This window comes from Galleria mellonella, unplaced genomic scaffold (assembly GCF_026898425.1).
Source record: "Galleria mellonella isolate WM207_F2 unplaced genomic scaffold, CSIRO_AGI_GalMel_v1 utg74, whole genome shotgun sequence".
In the NCBI taxonomy this organism is placed as follows: Eukaryota; Metazoa; Arthropoda; class Insecta; order Lepidoptera; family Pyralidae; genus Galleria; species Galleria mellonella.
In genome coordinates this window covers 1,860,217-1,877,251 of record NW_026442147.1, presented here as the reverse complement: position 1 = coordinate 1,877,251, position 17,035 = coordinate 1,860,217, and the positions used below count along the sequence as shown (strand labels likewise).

Sequence of the window (17,035 nt, the reverse complement as noted above, 5' to 3'; positions counted from 1 at the left end):
TACAGTATAGAGTTAATTTTTTTTAAAGGAATTGCAATAATAACATAAATTTTCTAATCATTCAACATGGTTACTCATAATTTTTGTCACCTTGTTAATATTTTATTTCAAAATGTCTTTATGTTGGTATTTAGTGTTCATTAATCAAACCTTACTATGACAGTAAGTATTGTCCGGTACGAATTTTGGTTGATGCAATATTCATGGTGCGTTCACAATAACTGTTCTAAGTGATTAATGGCCTTATTGGGAAAACCTGTTGAAAACCCCTACGTTCCTTTAACTATTTCTTCCGGAAGATTTCTTTTAAGTTGTATATAAATTATGTGAGAGGAGTTTCTGAATAAGTAACTCTTCTTTAATATTTTTGTCTATTTTTAACGTAAACAATAGGGTCAAAAAATTTGTAGAAGATGCAAATAATATATTGTATCATGTCTACAACCGATTTTTAAGCTGACATATGAAAATAAATGTCATATAATTAATAATAAATGAAAGTTAATGATAATATAATAAAAATAAATTGATAAATAGATCATTTGTGTAATAAGTCACCACATTAAAAGTTTAATTAAGTTTTCACTTCAAATAATGTTAGGTCATTGATGTCGAATCACTTTAAGAGATGATCTCTATCTAGATGTTATTGGTTCACAAGATTGTAGAAGTTCTGGACCAATAACATCTGAAAAGAGATTATCAAAAAAGAAAGAAGAAGAAAGGGCTAAATGTATGAAACATTTTGCCCTTCATGCATATTGTACAAGAATAATAAATGGCGGCGTCACAATATTCACCAAAGCGTGAATAAAAGACCAGTTGACAGCTCAAATGCACATAAAAACTTTGCTAAGCTATAAAATGACATCTATTTATTTTCCAGTACACGTCTCGCTTAAAAAATTTGAGAGCTTTTTATAAGTAAAAATTATTTGTTGAAATACTTATGATTTTCACATTAGAAATTGGGGTTTGACTCTAGTAAAATATTTTCTTCTGTGTTAATTATACATGTAGTAGTGTATGTAATTTTATATATAGGTACATAACTGTTGAATTCTTTTTGCTTTTTTATATTTTAATAGCTCCGGCTTCGTACGAGTGTTGTAAGAAGAAAATGAGATCAAATTATCTCTTACACTTATTTATATGATTTTTTTTAATCCGTTACTCTTTTCTATTGATTTTCCTAAAATTTTGTTTTATATGAACATTTATACATACAATGTACGCATATAAGAGAAAGAATTAATTGTTCATCATTCAGTGGTGCATTGATATACATTCGACTTGTATTGTTTTCTTTTATTCTCTATGTTGTATAAATGAGATGAAATATGCCCATATCCCTTTCTTTTTTTTAAAGTATAGTTACATAGTTTTGTAGATACTATGCGTAGTTAGCGAACTATAAATGGGAGGCACCTAATAAATTCTTGTTATGAAAGCCTAATTAAGAGAACTCTGTGACTATTTATAATGTAGTTACCATTTTGGGAGATTCACAGTATTCCATACCATCCATTTTCCGTACATGATGTACTTTAGATACAGGTTTTAATGTATGTAATATTAAGTTGGAGCTTATTGTTTTGTATATACAAGTAGTAAAAAGAGAGGATGACCCACATCCTGTATTTAATTGAGCTGAAATTTTGTATGCGTAAGTTAGAAATAATAATAATATTATGATTTGCAGGAAGGTCTGTAGTCAAGACCGGAATGGGTAGAGAGTAATACAGAATTCCCGTATTCATAACAGATTACAAAAAGAAAACAAGACAATAGATCCGATAAAATTAATAGTTATTTATGCAACTTAGAAAGGCAAACAAGTTGACGTCCCACCTGATGGAAAGTGGTAACCGTCGCCTGTAGACATGAACATAACAGAATAGGTATAATGTTTCACCTATGATTTTCGTCCATGTGTTGCCATTCCTAAGGACTCAGGTTTTATTCCTCTGTACCCTGTAAATTCACTGCCATATCACATCTTTTAAACCGAAACACAGCCATGCAAACACAATTGCTTCACGGTAGAAATACGAATGACACAGAGGTGCCCAAGCAAATGATTTTTGTACAAAGTCTCTTTGGTTATGCGTATTTCTTAGCTTATTGTTGTAACACTATAAGAGAGTTTGTATGATAAAGAATAGATCTAACTTTCTAGTACAATTTTATTATTATTTCTAGAATTAACATCAGTTATTTCGTTATTCAACGGATATTAATTACACTTTAAGTAAACTCTCGCTATTACTTATAGCTCTTGAGTTTGGCTTAGGTCTTTCGCTATTATGTTACCCAGTCAATTTGAATAAAACCTTCATAATTGGCAGGCAACTGATTAATCATTTATTATTAACCTTTTATCATTATCAATTATTAGTTATTGTTACTATATTTATAAGTACTTAAGCTAACATAGGTATTCTCTGTAGTTATGAAGATATAAGTTTTTAACCAGGTAATGTGTTCCCTTGACCTAGTTTATTATATAAGCTTGATTTTAGATAAAATGAAAACGGTATCTTCGTTACTTGCCTTAATAAAAAGTGTTTGTACTGCAACTAATACTTTCTATCGAAAACAAAAATTGAAGTTGATAATCGACAAAACATATGTACCTATAAATTGAAATGTACCTACACGGTTTAATACTTCAAATTCATATTATTTTTAGTAGTTTGTAAGAATGGATTGATTGATGTTTATTACTTTTCATGTAAAAACTACTAGATTACTAATGACTAGTAGATTTTGATGAGAATTTACAATGTTATAGTACAGCTTATACTTTACAGTAATGTATAGACTACAATAGATATTTAAATAATGTATTTACTCGTACAATGCACATTTATAGAATTATAACCTTTATCAATTTTGTTATATAAAGTAGACAAACGTTTGTCTTTTACAGTAAGTACGTAATTTGGTTAAATAGTTTAAATGTTACAACGATGACAATATCTATAGTGGAACGTGTTTGAGTAAGCTACATAGTGCATCGTGCCAAATTAATCCTTATATCACACAAAAACTATTGCATGTACTTCAGAATACCATATAGGCTATAATAGACAAAGATATCGCGTAAATTGGTAGATTTAACAGAGTATCTTATGGAAGAATTTAGCACATAATGTGTTAAAGAACAAGGAAGTACCAGAGGGAGACTTTGTACAAAAGTCGAATGCTTGGGTACTTCTGTCCCATTCGTGTTTCTACCGTGAAGCAAATGTGTTTGCATGGTTGTGTTTCGGTTTGAAGGGTGGGATATGGCGTGAATTTACAGGGTACAGAGGAATAACACCTGAGTCCTCAGGAATGGCAACGCATGGGGGGTATCGTGGGCGAAACAGTATGTGTGTGTACTGTTATGTCCATGATACTGCTCATGTCTATAGGCGACGGTTACCACTTTCCATCAGGTGGGCCGTCAGCTTATTTGCCATTCTAAGTCATATAAAAAAAAGTAATTAGTAGGCTGTTTATAATTGAATTCTATGCAAACGATGTTATCGGCAAAGGATAGTGTATTAATATTCCAGTAATTGTACCTCTAAATATATGAAAATATTATATTAGGCCTCTCAGTTAATTTGATAATGCCGCATGCCAGTCTTCTTTAATATTGGAATGGTACCTTACCTGCATTAACGGTATACACTGGCGGGGTACCAGGAAGGAATGATAAGTGAGGATGAAAAGGCAGTTAGCTAAGTACAACGATAAATTTGTCACGATGGTTTCTAGGGGGAACCGCGTGGAGGTCGATCTGTTAGTGTATATTGCTAGTATTGCGTCTGTTAGGTCTTATTACTAACAATCCCTTTTTCCCCTTTGTAAACAGAGCTTTATTTTCCTTTTTCTTTACAATAACTAATTTGAAATACATATAATGCTTATATGGTTATTATACAGAATAAGTACCTACAATATTCTGAGAGCTGTTTACCGTCCTCGTAGCCGTAGTTATAAACGTATACGAATAGTGAACTGAGGTGAATAATAAGATGAAAATATTTGGATGTTTATCCGAGTGTCTAGTGTGACGTCAAAAATGTTTTTTTTATGCAACTTAGAATGACAAACAAGCTAATGGCCCACCTGATGGAAAGTGGTAATCCTCGCCTATAGATATGAGCAGTAACATGGACATAACATCTATTTAAAACTTAATTTCCCCCCTTTAGCAGATTGTTTCGGAAGCTCAGATTTCCATACAAACTTATCGAGTAAACATGATAACGATTGTAATGTAAATCTTTATGCAATTTGTACATTCTGACATTTCAATTGATTTTTCAAATTCAAAAGGATGAAATCATGATGAATTTTTCAATTCAAATTCAAATTCAAATTCAAATTCAAAAATCATTTATTCATGTAGGACATTTTAGCCGCTTATGAACGTCAAATTTTTACATTATAATTTTATTTTTTTCCCTACCGTCCAGTTCGGTATATAGATCCAATTGAGAAGAACTGGCAAGAAACTCAATTGAATTACTTTTTTTTTTAAAGCCAGTTTATTTACAATGTATATTTATATAGGTGTCTATGTCTAACATTAAATGAAAATTCAGTGCATGAACAACTATTGCCATGCACACTCGTCATTCAAGTAATCGTTTAGTGAGTAATAGGCTTTGCTCAGTAAATATGATTTAACAGATGTTTTGAATTTATTTAAGGGTAATTCCAACATATCCTTTGGTATCTTATTGTAAATTTTTATACCTATTCCCATAAAAGACCTATTAACTTTTTCTAAACGATACTTGGGGACAGCAAGTTTGTCTTTAAATCTAGTATTAATATTATGAATATTGCTGTTTTTTGGAAATAAGTCAAGATTTTTATGAACATATAGGATATTTGAATATATAAATTGAGAAGCAACGGTGAGAATATTTGCCTCTTTGAATTTCTCTCTTAATGAGTCACGACTCTTCATACAGTAGATCGCTCGAACGGCACGTTTTTGTAATATGAATATATTCTTAATATCTGCCGCTTTTCCCCATAGTAATATTCCATAAGAGAGTAAACTATGAAAATAACTAAAATAGACTAATCTAGCAGTATCAGTATCAGTGTACTGTCTAACCTTACGCACGGCAAAAGCTGCTGAACTTAGTTTCGCTGCAAGGCTTTGAATTTGTGCACCCCATTGTGTTTTATTATCTAGTGTGATTCCTAGAAAGACAGTAGATTCTATAAATTCGAGAGATTCGTCATTTAATTTAATATTGCAATTAGTATTAAAACTTTTAGACAGAGAGAAATTAACACATTTTGTTTTTTTAGCGTTTAACATAAGATTGTTAGTTGTAAACCAGTGCAGGAGACGCCGCAAAGCACTATTTACATCGTCATAATTATTAGTCATTCTATTAACTTTAAAAATCAATGAAGTATCATCTGCAAATAATACTATGCCGCATCTATCCTGCATGGCATATGGGAGATCATTAATGTAAACTAGGAATAAAAATGGACCGAGAATAGATCCTTGAGGTACACCCATTTGCACAAGTGACCCGTCAGACGTAGCGTTGCTAATCTTCACTTTCTGTATTCTATCAGATAGATAAGATTTTATTAAATTTAAAGCATTGTCTTTGACGCCATAAAAAGCAAGTTTTTTTAGCAATGTATTATGATCAACGCAATCAAAAGCCTTAGAAAGGTCACAAAAAACACCTATCACATCCATTTTAGTTTCCCATGCAGCAAATACGTGTCTAAGCAACTCTGCACCTGCGTCTGTAGTTGAACGACCTTTGGAAAAACCGAATTGACTATTATGGATTAAATTATTTAAATTGAAATAACTGACAAGTTGCATAAGGATTATTTTTTCAAAAATTTTACTGAGTGCTGGGAGTATGGATATAGGTCTATAATTTATTGGGTCACTCCTATCTCCAGATTTAAAAAGCGGTATGATTTTACTAATTTTCATTATGTTAGGAAATTTACCTTCATCTATACATTTATTGAAAATAAAAGCAAGAGAGGGCGCAATAATTTCCATTATACTATCCAGTATTTTAACAGATATACCCCATAGATCCTCTGTTTTTTTATTATTAAGCTGTTTGAATATTTTCATTATTTCTACTGATGATGTATGTCTAAAGTTAAATACAGCTGATGACTTGCTAACATTGTCTGTTAGTAAAGTTTCAGCAGCAGACGGGGAAGATTTTAGAGCCTGTGTCGTAATTAATGGAATATTAGTAAAATAAGATTCGAATGTATGCGCGACCTCTGTGTCGGAATTTACCAATTTGTTATTAATATTTAAAGCTATTTTGCTATTTTGAAAATTAACTTTTCCAGTTTCGCTATTTATTACTTTCCAAGTGGCTTTTATTTTATCTTTAGATTTAGTTATTATTTTACCTAAATAGAGAGACTTAGCTGTATGACAAACCTTTTTAAATATTTTCGAATAAGATTTTACATGTTCATGAAATAAGGGATCGGATATATAGCTTCGTTTTTCGTAAAGTTCGTAAAGATTAGCCCTAGACTTATAAATACCAAACGTGGCCCAGTCACAAAACTTTGATTTTACACTAGTTGAAAATGTTTTTGTTTTAAATTCACTGCTAGCTTCATGTTCAATTAAATTAAAAATATGTTCACATACAATGTCCGGGTCATATTGAGGTACTATGACACTAGATATTTTATGTTCAATTTTATTTTTAAAACGTGCCAAATTCTTTTGTGTTATTTGTCTGCATGTAATTGTTTGAGTCCCTTTGGATCCCTTAGTTTCAATTATAACTTTTTGTCCGTAATGATCAGATCCAAGACAGTCGAAATTCATTTTCACCTTTACTTCACAATTACAAAAAACATTATCTATACAAGTGGCAGAATTTCCTGCGACCCTAGTGGGTTCTAAAAAAAGATTGTGCAAATTAAATGATTTAAATAAGTTAATCAATCTTAAGCTTATTGAGCATTCCGATAATAAATCAACATTAAAATCGCCACATATAAATAATGTTTTATTCCTCCGTGCGACTCGTCTCAATGCTTCCTCCATAGCCAGTTCAAAAGAATCAAAACAAGCCGATGGCGGACGATAAACGCAAATTATTATACAAGTAACTAATTCTACGCAAGATAGTTCAATTGTTTGCTCAATAGAAATATTTACAATGTCTTGACGGTTTTTATATTCTACATCATTTTTTAAAATAATAATTGACCCGCCATGAATGGCATTGTTCCTAGCAAAAAAACTAGCTATATTATAATGTTCAAAAGGACAAATTATTTCATATTGTTTAAGCCAATGTTCTGTCAGACATAACACCCGTACATTGTTAGATTCTAAGAAAAGACTTAATTCTAATTCTTTGCTGGAGAAGCCACGAATATTTTGATGAATAATGACCATATCCTGTGGCTTAACCAATGTCGTAGATGTTAGTTTAAATTAACACATGTCACATTATTAGTATAATTACTAATATTACTAATTAAACCCGTTATACTACTTATAATGGGATCATAAATGTTATACGCTAGTAAACTAGCAATAGTCTTTTTTTGTTTTTTAGGAAGATAAAAATTACCTCCCGTCATATAATAATTTGTAACAAATTTGTTACTTTCAAAATAAAATATATCATTACAATGATATGTCATCGAATAAATTAAATTATTTATACTATAAATGAACTTATTCTGTTCATTAGTCAGGGATTGAGAGTAGGGAAATGCGCATAATAATATTTTACCTATACCAAGCTCCACTATATTATATAATGATTTTATTAAATTAACTATATCAGATTTACGCATATGCAAACAATTCCCTAACGCTATTACTAGGGTCGTGTGAATATCATTGATTTGAAAAGGATGATCAAAAATCTAATTTTTGTTATAAAAATATAGTTTATAAAGAAAGCAGAGCAAATTTATGACTTTATTGTAAAAGAATATGTAGTCACTATGAAGTCAATAAAAAAATTACACCAAGAAATATTTCTTAAATTTTTAAAAAATTACTAAAATAAATTAAATAACATATTTCTGTCTAAAATTTTCATGATTATGTTATTATATTAGTCTCTCTACTATATATATGTACTATATATATATATATATATATATATATATATATATATATATATATATATATATATATATATATGCATAAAACGGATATATAATAAAATCTAATATGAAAATCTAATATTTATTTATGTACTTATTTGGCATATTTTAAATAAGCTTATGGAATATATGAGTATGTTAGTCAAATAAAGCAATTTTTCATTCGCTCGCTTCAAAAAGCTGCAAAATAAGTTTATATGACAGTGCGCTTACATGACATGGAAAAACAAAGGATTTTATAACTTTTAGTGGTTACTTTATAGAGAGGCACAAAGCGCGTGCAGTGCGAGTGGATACTGTTTTATTCGTTTAATATTGTCGGAACAAATACAAGGGGAACATGTCAACATTCTTCCTTCAAACAGCACTAGCGAGTAGAATGTGGAGAGGCACGGACGCGGACAACGCCTTTTTAAATATAAATTGCTTGGGAATTGTGTTCAGCCTTCCGCATTCAGAAAAATGACCTGCCCAGCTTAGAGTGCGAGCTTAGAATCGTATAATGCATGAAATTACAATTCGTAAATTTAGGTAAATTCTCTTTATAAAGGAATGTGGTTACGTATTCCGGTATCTACTAGTCATTATGTTTCTTCAGTGTTCGTAATTCCGTAATAAATGTAGTGGAAAAATCGCAATCAGTCGGAAAAACCTTTTTATGGAATATTTTATTCCTTACAAGCTGTTTCTGGCAACTTCGCCCGCATGCATTAGTATAAAAAGTACCCTAAGTATTTAGTGAGAATATAGTCTACCAATGTGCTACATTTCATTAAAATTTGTTTAGCCGTTTAGGCGTGTAACAAACATTTTACAAACTTTCACATTTATTAGGGGGAAAAGGGGTTATTAGTAATGAGACTTCATTACTATTATATCATGAACATTACATGAAAACCATTGTTTTGTCAAATTCATCATGATGGAGCAACAGATCTGCATTTATCCTTGTATTACCATCTTTCACTGGTATCCCACCAGCGTATACAGCGATAGCGCAGATGGGGTTACCATTTAATTTTTACCAATTAAAAAATATCAATTATTAACCAGTACGTATCGTCTAATTTTAGTAGAAGCCTGTTTGATTAGAATAGTACCTACCTACTTCAGTAATACTGCTTACATGAAGATTAATAATGAATAGAGAAAGCAACTTGTGGACTATGTCGAGGAGTGGATGAATGTTTTTCATCATAATATTGATATATCCATCTACTATTTGCACTAATAATAAATTAATACCTTAAGTTTTTATATACAAAGATGTTCTTTCGTTTCTTCATACTTCAGAGAAAGCTATCGTCCGGCAAACCTCTGATATTTTTTATGTATACCTAATTTTTTTTTATAAAAATGTCATTGTTTTTCCTTGTTGTATTTTCATGTGACATCTTTCTTATCATTGTACTGTTAGCTGTGTTTTTATATAATAGTTTTTTTTTATTTTATATATATTAATATATATATATATATATATATATATATATATATATATATATATATATATATATATATATATATATATATATATATATATATATATATATAGTGTATATACTCGTTAATGTATAAAACTCTGTAAATAGTAACTGTTTATTAATCTTGGGTTCTTGTTACTATCTCTTTCCCAATTTTACTTAGTATGTTCTTTGTAAATTCTAAACAACTAAAATCCTTTTGAAGTTAGTTCTATAAAGACGGCCTAAGTCTTGCTGAGTTAGTTCTAGATACTAAGAATGCATCCTTTACAAGTTTAGTTCTTAGTAAAGTAGACCAGGAAAAACTAGGAAAATTCGTAAAGCAAAGGCTTAAAACGTTATACTAAGTATGTAAATAAAGGTCACTCTCATGAATCAAAGATATGACTGATGTTTATAGAACTGTAACAATGTTAGTTTTTTATCTGTAACTAGTATTTTATCCAAATTTGTATTTTACGAGTATATTGGTCCATCAAGGACCGGGATAAAGAGTAGTGTTTTCCTTTATTCATTCCAAATATTACATGTACAAAAATTTTTATAACGTCGGGTTTAACTGTTGAGGCGCCAAAAAGTAACAGACAAACAAATGAATGAACAAACAAACTTATTTTGGCATATCAATAGTGAGGATATTTAATACTATTACAATGTTGTTTGTACCTGTAGTTATTATTAATCAATGTACAGATAATGGCTTTTACTCTCGAAATGTGAAAATAACTTCTCACTGACTTTGAGAACATTTTTTCAAGATGCGTACATCTGCAAAGGAAAGGGAAAGAATTATAGCATCGTTTCGAATGTGAAATTGCGACCATGTGCTGTGTGAAACGAGTTCTTATGAAATTTATAACTGCTTTATCTTCTTAATAGATACGGTAAATAAACGGGTAGAAAAGTCCATTCGGATTGTTACTATTGAATTCCGCGCAAATGAATTTGCCGTCACATAATTAAACCCATCAAGTTAACAATAAAACGAGGAAGGATGTGCGGCGTGAGGGTCGTAATTTACGACTTTTATGCTGGTTATATGTAATATCCACTAAATGATTAGTCCTTATTTTTACTGACAATCTTTAGTAGTAGATGTGGCATTGGGCTTAATACTATAATGGCAAAGTTCTTTGGTGGAAGATCTACCTAAAGAATTTCGCCCTTTAGATAAATTATAAATAAAGATATTTCTTACAAACTTTATTACATAAATGTTTATAGAACTATACGTATGAGTAAGAACAAAATGATGGACACATATTCGCTGTCATTTATCAAGAGGAATTTTCGCTAAACGTGACTCAGACTCTAATGAATTTTCATCTGGATCTCTTTGAGGTTGAAGGTTTGTGATTATCTATGTACTTATATTTACAATATATTATATTTTAATAACTCGCTTATAAATAGCTACAAGTATATATCGAAGTAAATGGATAAGTTCATAAGAATGTTAAAGAAATTATCCAAATTAGTTAATTTTGTTGAAGAGGCTCTTGAGTGTACTTGTAGGGATATTTATGGACAAATATTCCACCATAGATCCGCAAAAGTGAGTTTTAAAAGTTGTTTGTGGGTTCACCCCAAAGTTGTTGCCCCGAAGAGTAATCAAACACTCCAAAATACACTTTGAACGCAACTCAATTACAACGCTAAATGTAGTAGGATTATGGGCAACTTTGATATTGGAAACGTTGAAGTTCTTGACTTCCTATTTCGATTTTCTCAGTTTTAGTAATTAAGAATGTAAATATTCTTGATTGGTAATTTAAGAGGAATAATATTCACTTAGTACTAATTTATTAATTTGATCAATTCGAAAACAGAAGAAAGTTATCAAGTTATCTGTTCAGAAAAATCTTATTTCCTATACATTTTCTTCTGTCAAGGGAAAGAATTGGCATTAGGGACTTAGTTACAAGAGTTATTGAATTTGTAATGATTTATAGAGTATTTTAATCTCCTTAAAAAGTTCAATATTTCCGTAGTAGTGCCAAATCTGCAGTGCATTTATTTATTCACAGTTTGGGCGCAAAACGATTAACACTAGGCTCCGAGTAGCGATCTAATAAATTGCCTGAAGATGCCGCGTTTAAAGATGAAACACATGTTGCAAAACGGGCGCGAACAAAATAGCAGTCAGGGATTGAAGACTAATACAGAATTGTTGTGGAACAGGTTGTGGAATTTCTGGTAGTAATAGTGGTAGTCAATCTTCGAGTGTTGACAATCAAACACATATTACAGAATTAAACAAAATAATTTTAATCAAATAACCATATTTATCTGTCTATCTATTAAATACGATTTTCAAAAGTTTACATACCCCAATTAATATGAATATATGATAGGTAGAGAAAGACTTACTTAATGTTGGGATATCAAGAAACATTGTCAAACCTGCTGCTTTGTAGGTATATGAAGAAAATCCATTAAAATAGCATTTTATTTTACCTTATATATTGTAAAATTAAAATCGTTATCATTTTTTTAAGTAAATGTTCTACCAAATTAACTAAATTTTTTTATTAAAGATCTTTGATAAAAATTTTGTCAAAAAAAAGTTTTGAGACTACCACAATTACACCGCGCGTGCAGCTGTTAAGTTAGCGTGGGAGGTTTTAATATTTTTGTGTTACTGAATTTTTCATTGATGCAATTTCTGTTTTAATATTTCCTGTAACATGGTTAGACAAGCTGTATCTTGCGGATTTGCCTCGCGTGAATTAGTATATATAGTAGTAATATAGTAGGATATAACTTACTAGTTTTTCCGTAAAACAGTAATCAACATCTATCCAACCATCCATTCATCTGTCCTTATAAACTTTCACATTTATAATACTAATAGGACAGGATATATCTAATCTATTATTATTGATTTTAATTTTATAATCTACAAAATATGAGGATTTTATAAGCCATGAAATTAAAATTATATGTTGGTTGCTAGCGTAAAGTAAGAACTAATTAATTAGTGTAATGACTTGCTTGCGGTGCGGTTAGTGGGCACACAATACATTACGGTTGAACATAAATTACAAACACAATTTATTTTATTGCCATTAGGAAATGAAACGTCATCAAAGTGTATCATAATGATCACTTTGGTGAGTGTTGTGGCACCAATATGGCGACTCCGAGTGTTCGCGTCAATACTTTCTTGCAATGGAAAGAAAAACCTTTTATCGACAAGCTTTCCAAATTCTACATTATATCTGAGATGGTATTGGGTCTCAACAGGTTACCACTTGTTATTTCGAATATGAGGGTTTTTTATTTGCCTTTAATGATTTCTTACTCGCTTTTCCTTATAATATCGATAATTTCTTCTACAATCTACACATATGACACCAGGTATGTCGCTGTTGTTGTAGTCATGAATATGTGCGAGTATATATTTTCTATAATCTTTAACTTCATTACTTGGAGAAGAATGCAACGTTTTTACTGTGAACTGTCTAAATTTGACGCTGAAGTGGGTTGCAGGCCGAAAGTTACACGAGGTTCTATTGGGAATTTGGTTCAAATGCTCATTCTGTTAATCTTGTATGTAGTTTTTTATATTATATCTTTTAGTATGGATAATTTGAATGACTTGTTATTACCGTTGGTGCCTGTTAATTTAATTCATGCCTTAGAGGTCCATTATTATGGGCACTTGCTTAGTCTTCTCATTCCGAGGTTAAATTTGCTTAATTATTACGCGGAATCTTCATTGTCCAATGAGAAAGCAATCGTTGCCCCGAAGGTAGAAGAATTTGTATACTTCAAATATAACAATATAACCAACGGACAAATGAAGAAGTTGATGGATCTTTATCACATTGTTATTAAAGCCTATGATTTTATGGTGGAAGCAATTAAATGGCAGGTAAATGATTTTAAAGTTGAAAATTATTGAACAAAGCATGCAATATTAATTCTCAAGACAAAGTATATATAGTATTTACCCACTAACTGTTGGTATATCTAATTACAAGGAACTATATTTTAATGAATAATTAACATTTCGAATGATATGTACATAACTTAGGTATTTGTTAAAATTGGTTCATCTTATTGCTATGAGGGTACCCATTATACATTGTAACCATTCGTGACGACTAATGTGTTATATTTCTGTAACCTGTAGTAAAATAATGTGATTTCCTGGTAAATAAAGTATTTACCTCATTTGATGTTACAATTAGGTATTAAGTACTAGCCCAAGTTTTAGTTTCAAATGCTTGTGAGTATTTTATTTCAAAATTACAATATATTTTTAACCACTGGTGTCCGATTTTGCCGAAACTTGGCATACATATATAAATTCAGTGACAATACTATATTATGGTACCATCGAGCTGGTCTGATAATGAAGGCGGAAAGTAGCCATAGGAACTCGAAAACTATGCATGGTGAATAAGTTGTGTTTAGCATGTTTAATTATTTTAAAAAAACTTTAATACTGTTTGGTGTCTATAATTTAATGATAAAGCCTTAAGGCTACAAAAGATTATTTTTAAACAAATTTGTTCACATTTTCAGTTGCTGGTGATTATAATAACTTCGTTCATCTCCATTTTGGCATTTTGTTATAGTGTCTCTATAACAATTATTTGTAATTCAGTGAGTAAATTTTTTTATCAATTATAGTAAGTCAAGATAAAGGTATAAAAAAACTGTTACAATGTACAAGGAAAAGATAACCTTTTCACATGTAACAAAATTATTTCTGCTATTATCAGTTTTTTAAAAGGACCGACTCAAATAATGAAAACTCGCTATGATATTTTTATACTGAAACAATAACGTGACGTACATTTTTTTTATTAACCTATAAGGTGAGGTTATTTTATTTAGCTTTATTTTTTGTGTATATGTTACTCGCTTAGGTTACTCGATATTTTTATCAAATTTTTAGTTCAGATTTGACGAAAATTGTGTAATGCTTTTTTTTTAATCGAAAGTGTTAATGTTAGTTGTTACATTCAATCAAGAATATTATTCCTAATTTTATTTTTCTGCAGAAAACTGTTCAGATTGTGGTATAAATTGATTATTCTTATGGTTATGTTAACACTATTATTCTGTAATGAAACAAATAAAAATGATACGAATACGATGTTATTTTAGGACCCTTTAATGGATGTAATATCGGATATGGGTCTCACTATAGCACAAATGATTCCACTATTTTCCCCGTGTATGTTCAGCGACAAAGTTCATAACGAAGTTCGACGTCTTAGAGAGCTGTTAGCTTCCAGACTATATGAGAATAAACTCGGTGAGTATGTAATTAAATCTACAGATTTAAGTAAACATTTACTCTTATTTTTTTTCTAATGGGTGATAATGGAATGGTAACCCCACCCGCGCTAACGGTATACATCGGCGGGGCACCAGTGAAGGATGATAAGTGAGGATGAAGCAGGTCAGTTAGCCCATCGTGACGAATTCAACAAGAATTGTTCATGATGGTTTCCAGGGAGAACCACGTGAAGGTCGACCTAATAGGGCATATTGCTAGCAATGGGGCAGTCAAACTCCATTGTTAACAATCCCTTTCCCCCCTTTACTCTTATTTAAAATAATAATAATATAACGAAGTAATAATTAGACAACAAAGATATTATCCAATGTTTCGCTTAAGACAGTTTAAAATTGATTTCTATAATCGGGTGTATTGGGTTGACTATTTGTTTAGGTTTTCCTCCACGTTATACTATATTTTTGCCTATTGTGTACTGATTTTAATCAGTATGCTAATTATAATAGTTACTGTCAGATTATTAAAGAATAATTTATTAATTTTGACGTTGGTTATTTTTTCATTCTAATAATTATATATTAAACGCAGTTACCCTTCATAGTTATGCAAGTTATATAGTTATCATTATATTAGCCGTTAACTGCTGAATATACGCCTTTTCTGTTGGGATTGACCCCTTCCCGGATTTGCAACCGCAGTTGGACTTTTTTTTTATACCACTGAGGTGGCAAACAACCATACGGCCCACCTGATGGTAAGTGGTTACCGTAGCCTATGAACACCTGCAATACCAGAGGTATTACGCGTGCGTTGCCGACCCTGAAGAAACCTCTTTACTTTGGTGATGTTTTTGAATGAAAGCAGCTGGTCATTCTTCCATCATAAAATTTTTTAAGGGTTGGCATATTCTATGCCGGGACCACAAGATATATAATATTAATATTTAACAAATTAATATTTTGTTATGTTGTTGCCAATCCGCTTACCAAGCGTGGTAAATACTGGCAAAACCTCTCCTAATGTAGAAGGTTTATGTCCAGCAATGGACATTTAACGGCTGATACAATAATAAAATATTTTGTTCCACAACCAATGATAATAAAATTAAAATTTTATTACAAAAGTAAACTATGTTGAATGCAAAAATCTAAATAGGTGCAGATGTGGTTCAGATGTGGTGTATATAATATATATATATATTTTTAAATTGGTTGATAATATATCGATATGGCTACTTATCATACAAAGACATATTTATATGAGCTTCTTGTTTACAGATAAATCAAGTCGCAGCACGGCACGGGCTTTACTCGCTTTGACTGAAGCTCGCGATTTGTCATTTTCTTTATTACGAATGCTGGAAATTGATATTTCCTTGCCATTCAAGTTCATAGGCCTCCTTATCACATACCTAATCATACTGCTTCAGTTTGAAAAAGTGATTAATCCTGACCCGGTAAATGTTTAATTCCAATATATATTCAATTCGTTGCTTGTAGCTATACTGAAAAAATACGTCTGGCATTTGGATTATAAGAAATTTAGGCTAGATAACAAAATATGTTCTTAATATGCAGACGGCATTCTAATAATTAGTTCACATCTATACGATAATTTTTATAATAATTGAGTACATTTCTGGTATACTTAGAGTCTGATAAATACGTAGGATGGCCTATCAAGATAGATAGGCCATCCTACGTATTTATCATCCTACCTATGTTTACTTATCCAAGTTATATTTTACAAACTGACGGACGGACGTATGTATAATCTCATAAATTAATCTTGTTTTGTCTACTTAAGGAATGCTAAAAATATGCAGATTGATGTGTGTGTAATGTGTTTACTTAATGTTATTGTTTGTACAATAAATTAAATTGTGTCAGAAATATGATGAATTTCATTAAGGTATATTGACATAATAATAATTACCATAATAATTATCATCCAGTACATAATTATTTGGTAATATAAAGTATTTACATTTGCTAACTTCTTTTTTCTATTTAAGCATAGACTATTTAACAGAATAGAATTGAAATCAACTTATTCTTAGTGATTAGTTATTTTAAAACATTTTCTAAATCCATCCTTACTCTAGTTACTAGGTTGTTCAAACGTGTCAATCGAT

The 17,035-nt window shown here is 30.6% G+C and overlaps 1 protein-coding gene across 1 annotated transcript; it reads left to right on the top strand.

Moving 5' to 3' along the window:
- Positions 1-12,871: 12,871 nt before the first annotated feature.
- On the top strand, positions 12,872-16,575 carry LOC113516208 (uncharacterized). The gene is made up of 4 exons (XM_026900587.3): positions 12,872-13,521; positions 14,178-14,258; positions 14,766-14,916; positions 16,179-16,575. Exons 1-4 carry the CDS (start codon positions 12,913-12,915, stop codon positions 16,367-16,369), a joined length of 1,032 nt encoding a protein of 343 aa, XP_026756388.3. The 5' UTR covers positions 12,872-12,912; the 3' UTR covers positions 16,370-16,575.
- The last annotated feature ends 460 nt before the right edge of the window (positions 16,576-17,035 follow it).